At 41.0% G+C, this 6,368-nt stretch overlaps 1 protein-coding gene across 1 annotated transcript; it reads left to right on the forward strand.

The window, feature by feature from the left end:
* Positions 1-379: 379 nt before the first annotated feature.
* On the forward strand, positions 380-3,315 carry LOC138885015 (uncharacterized). Its single transcript, XM_070165898.1, has 2 exons — positions 380-693; positions 3,207-3,315. Exons 1-2 carry the CDS (start codon positions 380-382, stop codon positions 3,313-3,315), a joined length of 423 nt encoding a protein of 140 aa, XP_070021999.1.
* Positions 3,316-6,368: the final 3,053 nt, after the last annotated feature.

Raw genomic sequence — 6,368 nt, forward strand, 5'->3', positions numbered from 1 at the left:
CCTAGTATTAAAATTAATTAGGGTAGGATACAATTGGCCCTAGATGGAACAAGACACCAAAGCTTATGTTAAAAAATGTGATAAATGTCAATGCTATGCACCGTTGTACATAGACCAGCAGATCCATTGCACTCAATTTTGTCAGCATGGACGTTCATGAAGTGTGGAATGGATATCGTCGGACAACTACCACCGACCCCCGGTAAGGTAAGATTTCTTTTGATTTTAACTGACTATTTTTTTAAGTGGGTTGAAGCAGGTCCTTACTAGGAGATCGGCGAACATGAAGTGATAGATTTCTTATGGGAGAATATAATTTGCAGATTTGGGAAACCAAAGGAGATAGCCTGCGACAATGGACCGCAATTTATAGGCGCAAATGTCACAGTTCCTTGAAGACTTGAAAATAAAGAGGATTACATCATCACCTTATCATCCGAATGCAAATGGCCAAGCAGAATCAATGAAAAAGGTGATTATACAAAGTCTCAAAAAGAGATTGGAAGCAGCTAAAGGTAAATGGCCCGAAGAGCTGCCAGGTGTATTATGGGTGTACCGAACAACAGCCAAATCGAGCACGAGGGAGACTCCTTTCTCTCTTATGTACGGGGAAAAGGCCTTGATCCCGGTGGAAGTAGGAGAGCCTGCCCTGAGGTATTTTCTAACAAACGAAGAAGCAAACAGTGAAGCAATGTTAGTCAATTTAGAGTTGCTCGATGAATGTAGGGACTTGGTCCATATAAGGATGGCAGCCTAAAAACAGAGAATAGAGAGATATTACAATCAAAGAGCCAATCTCTATTATCTCAAAGTTGGAGACTTGGTTTTAAGAAAAGTAACGCAGAACACCCGAGAGCTCAATGCGGGGAAGCTAGGTCCAACATGGGAAGGCCCCTACCAGATTTTAACTATCACTAGGAAATGGTCATACGAGTTAGAAAATTAAGATGGAGAAAAGTTGCCAAGAAATTGGAACGTGACACACCTCAAGAGATACTATTGTTGATAAACATCGCCTATCTTGAAAGTATGTACTGTACTTTTTTTTCTCTTCGTCCAGTTTTTATCCCAATTGGGTTTTTCTAGTAAGATTTTTAATGAGGCAGCAACGGAAAGCATACTATGAAGGAACCTTTAGAAGAAACAATAGGACCTTTAAAGACAAGGCACACAAGCAAATAACACAATAGAGCTGTTAGATAGTCTTTTGCTCGATAACAAAGTTCTTACCGGAAAGTAAAGTTTGCTGTCGAACAGAGATTACCCGACCGTTCACAAGTGCAAGCCACCAGGGGATTGTTAGATAATCTTTGGCTCGATAGCATAAATTCCTAAGGGGAAATGAAGTTTGCCATCAAACTAAAGATTATCTAGCAATTCATTAGTGGAATCCTCGAAGGTGTAAAACTTCCAGTGTTCAAATTCGAATTCTTTGCATTCGAACACTGGGGGGGGGAGAATGATATGAAGATACGACAACAATGGATGCCACGTCGACCGAAATATGAAACTCAAAAATAAAGTTGTATCATTGGGATCGGGGACTGCGCGGTCAACCCCGTAGAAACAAGTTGTACAAGTTAGCCACAAGTAATGGAATTTTTTTAGCACAATTAATGCTTATGTACTGTTGAAAGAGAAAGGAATAAAGTAAAGTCCTATAATTTCTATCTTGTTTCTTGTCTGAACAATGCGTTAATTTTATCATTTGAAAGTTAAATAAGTACTTCAAATGTTAGTGCAGTAACGAACAGGAGACGTCCTCATCAAGAGCACCGTAAACATAAGAGGGTCGTCTCTTATAAAACCCTCATATAAAAGGGTCGATTTTGGAAGAACTTATGCCCGAAATCCATATGCTCTCGGGGAAAAACGCACCCGAAGCCTTGCACAATTCGACACAAAGAGTAAGACTTGTGCAAATACTTAAACAGAAAAGTATGCAAAGAGAAACGTTTGTACAACACTTAAACAAAAAAGTGCTTCTATTCACAGCAAATGTGCCAAGGAGCACAAATACAAAAGTATAGTAAAGAAAATAAAATAAAAACTAAGTTACTACATTTCCGAAAATCGGAGGAAGAGAAGCATCTGTGCCCCTACGAGTAGTGGGTGGATTTGTTGCCGGCTCATCATTTTGGCCTTCACCATCATCACCATCTGCCTGTTCTTCAGTTCCCAAGAACTCAGAATCGGAACCAGATTAGTAGCATCAGGCCGGGTAGGAAGACCCCTTTTGGAAGTTGATTCCACCTCATGGGCCTTAGCGATTTCGGCGTCAAAATCAATGACACCCGCTTTAGCCTCTTCCAAGGTTTTTCTACCCATGCTATACATAGCATATATTTTCTCAACAATGAGGGAAGTCGCTCGGCGCTGGAGTTATTCTTTAAGTCGGTCGACCTCGGCAGAAAAATCATCTCACATGGATCTGGGGGACTGGAGGCTGACATCGAGCTCGCGGACAATGGAGCATTAAACCCTATTGTGCTAGAGGGTCCTCTTATGCTTCTCTTCCAACCGGGCATACTTCATCTCAACATCACTAACTTCTTTAGTCTTGGAGGTTATGGCTGCCTCCGAATTATTCAACCTTTCTGCAGCGGCAGCCTCGCGATCGGATGCAACATGAATGATATTATGGACCTCAACTGATTTGGCCCTAGTTTCTTTAAATTGTTCCCTTAATGGGGCGACTTCCTGTCTAAGAGTCACCACTTCTTGCTCGCTTTGCTGAAATCGAGCCTCCAACTCAATGGCCTTGCAGCTCGTGCTTATAGTTCTGAGAGGCGAGCAGCAGTTTGGTCCCGCTCGGCCAAAAGTTGATCCTGCTCAGAGGAAAGTTCCTTCTTATCAAGAATCAGCCTTTGAAGGCGCTCGGAAGCAAGGAAGTTGGCCTACAAAACAAGAATGTAAATTCAAAATCCTGCCATAACACAGATAGAAGAAACAACAGAGAAAACAAAGACCATGCCGGTGCTGCATTGTGCATGGTATTGTTCAACAAACACTCTCCCGAGAGAGTTTGTATTTTTTTCCAATCTGAAGCCAAAAAGTCTTTAGATAGTTATCAAGTTCCACCAGTCGGGACAACATATGGCATCCGGCTGAAACCGAGAGGGTGAAGCTCCTCCTCATTTGGGGATCTTCTAAGGAGGCATCATAGTTTTGCCTCAAGTTCCCATGAACTGGGTACTGGGGAATAGGGACGTTCTTCCTCGGGCAACCACGACCAGTGGAGATGATGCAGCAATTGCTGGTGGCGAAGATAGAGTTAGTGAAGAAGGAGATGAAGCTGATGACGTTGAAGGATGAGAAATGTCTACAGCAAGCGCAGTGCTGGTTAATGGTTGCTCATCAACCAAAGATAGCAGGTACCCGGTATTCAATCTCACAGTACTGGGCACGACGAATGGGATTCGGAAGCGAGTGTTGGCATTTTCCACCATATCATACTCCCCCTAGAGTGTTAAGGCATCGTCCTCGGTTGGTGTAATTAACTCAATAGGTTGAGCATTCTATTGAGCTGAAAAAGGTCATCGTCTTTTATGTAGAGAAGCCCCCTCCTCGCTGGATTTTCTATCATCGTCGATTATCATGGTGTCTATGACCAGCTCGGACACCGGGTTCATCACCACAACTTTTGGAGATGACTTGGGTGCGACACTCTTTGCCTTTTTATTTTTTCCCCCGCCACAGAGGAACATCTTCTTTTTGGTTACTTGTTCTCCGGCCGGGGACTCCAAGAAAAAGCACTTGCACTAGAAGCAGGCCCGAAGACACCTGCTTGGGTAAAAGCCTCCTGCAGCAGTCTCGCCGTGTCAGCAGGATTAGCCAAAATATCCTCCTCGGGGACGACAATTGAGCCAAGGGGTAGACCTAAATTCAACAGGAGAGAAAGGTTAATCAACTTCCTTATACGAATGGTAAAAACAAGATGAGTTCAACTTACCATGATTTTGCCTTCCATAATTCCGGAAAGGATGAAGCCATGGCCGGAATGATGTCACTGGTGGAAACTACAACAAACCATTTCATCCACCCACGATCGTTGTCATCATCCATGCTAGATAGATGATCATGGTGGCCGAGCTTGCTGAAAATTATCATTCCCCCGCGAAAAATCTTAGGGGAATAAAGGCTCGTTAATCAAGCTAGGGTTAGCTCCTCTCCTACCTCCTAGCACAGACGCAAAAGAAAACCGACTGTCTTCTGCACAGAAGGGCTTACTTGTGCCAGGCATACCTTAGCAAATGTATAACTCCACGATGACGAAGTCAAGGTCTTTACTCAAAGAGAACGGCCCTAAAGTGAAGGGATACTGATCACGCCTAACTATGCCTTATAAAAAGGACAAATGGTTGTTGCAAATATAATCCGGTTTACAAGTCCGGAGTCGAATCCCACAGAGAGCTAAGGCTTAGCTACAGTTGTTCACTATCACCAAGAATACAAGCTTGAACAATTCCTAACTTATAGATATTAAGATTCTTGTGTTTAACTAACTAACTAACAAATTAAAATAATAAATTAACACTAAAGATACTACAGGTTGGAGAAAAGATTAAAAAGGTCTAGAGTTATGATTTTCCCAATTATTGGAATCCTTCCCGCTATGTCTTCTATAATTTCGCCTAAGTATTCTCTACCGATCATGAGCGCTCTGCGTGTAGTAATTCTCTCCCGAATAATTACGATAATTTACTAGACATACTCTCCCGAGTTACGCTAGCTGTCTTTAATTACAGCTCACTTATATCGCACCCAAGGTTTCGTTATCCCTAATCATACATTTAAACCCTTGGTTATTGATTCCTCACATACGTCGGGAGTGATGTTGTTCAATAACTACCTAAATATGCACTCTATCCCAAGTAATACATATTAAATAGGCACAACTAATTGAGGGCCCTTCAATCAACCACAAGAATAATATAGTTGAACAAATAGAGAAAATACTACAGCTCAATTATATAAAAACATAACAAGAATTTATCCTACAAAAGGTTCCATCAAAACCCTAGATAAGAAATTCTATTCATAATAGTATGTACAACTACAATACTAAAAGTCATAACCAACAATGAAAAATAGGAAGAGGAAGGAAAAACTCGTAGAATAATTCCCCGCCTTGCTCCTATTGTATCTCTGCCTCATTAGGTCGAAAATATGTCAAAAGTATGTCCAACCTCTTCAAAATACCGTTTTTCCATATATATATATATATATATATATATATATATATATATATATATATATATATATATATACCAAGTAGGGTCGGGCCCAAACAATTATACCTTCTCCTAGACGAAAAAACACTTTTCCCGGGTTTGACTAGCGCGACCGCGCTCGTGACTGCGCTAGTGGCCACGCATATTGCTCAGTATTCTGCCTGACGAGCGCGGCATGAGAGCGTCCGTGCTATTGACGCGCCCTTTTCGCCCTTTTTCGTTGGGAATTTGGAAAATGTAAAACATAAAAGTTGTATCCCTTTGAGTTATCTTTCCAACCATATGTTGTGGAGCCCAAATGGAGTTTTGGGAAAAAGGTTATGTGCATTTTACTAAATAATGTGCAATATGCCTACTCGATTCTTCGTTTGTTCTAACTATCATCCGTTGACCCCCCGAACACGATCCTGGCTTAATTCCTCGAGCTTTTACTCAGACTTCAAAGCTCCAAATCACTTGAATTCATTCCATAACATCTACATAGCCCAGAATCACTCTTACAAGGCATAAAACATACAATTAGTGCAAGACACTAGCGATTAAAGCTCAAACTCAATTAAAGTGTAGTAAATTTGAGTGTAATAAGCGACTAAAATAAGTAATTATAGCCTATCATTAACACCCCACACTTAAACCATTGCCCGTCCTCGAGCAATCAAACTACACTTTATATAGACACGACCTTTTTTAAATAATTCTCCTAACTCATCACATCAAGAATATTTAAAATAGACTAAGCACAAAAGCGTAACATCTTCACCTCAAGATTTAATTCATAAGTACCGCGCATTATTCACAACTCATCCACTTGTCACACTTACTTTTTCCTACCCCGAAAGGGTACAAGGGAGTTATTTTCAATTTAAATGACAATCAAAATAGGATTTATTTATATATTCAGAGTCTCCACTTGAGATAGTTTATTGGTGTCCAAGTCACCGGTTTAAAATCCCGAATCGAGGAAAGATTGACTCTGTTTTATAGTCCGAGAAAACAGAAATCCGGGTAAGGAATTCTGTTAACCGGGGAGAAGGTGTTAGGCATTCCCGGGTTCCGTGGTTCTAGCACGGTCGCTCAACTATTATTATTGGCCTATTTATTTGATTTTAAAACACTTTTAAACCTATGTGCATT

This window comes from Nicotiana sylvestris, chromosome 2 (genome assembly GCF_000393655.2).
Source record: "Nicotiana sylvestris chromosome 2, ASM39365v2, whole genome shotgun sequence".
NCBI classification, from domain to species: Eukaryota; Viridiplantae; Streptophyta; class Magnoliopsida; order Solanales; family Solanaceae; genus Nicotiana; species Nicotiana sylvestris.

What these genes read in the sequence shown, in the direction of transcription:
- LOC138885015 (XM_070165898.1), top strand. Translation starts at nt 380, where the DNA reads ATGTCACAGTTCCTTGAAGACTTGAAAATAAAGAGGATTACATCATCA. An exon ending in GAAGCAAACAGTGAAGCAAT is followed by an intron (nt 694 to 3,206) that starts GTTAGTCAATTT and finishes ACTGGGGAATAG; the next exon opens with GGACGTTCTTCCTCGGGCAA.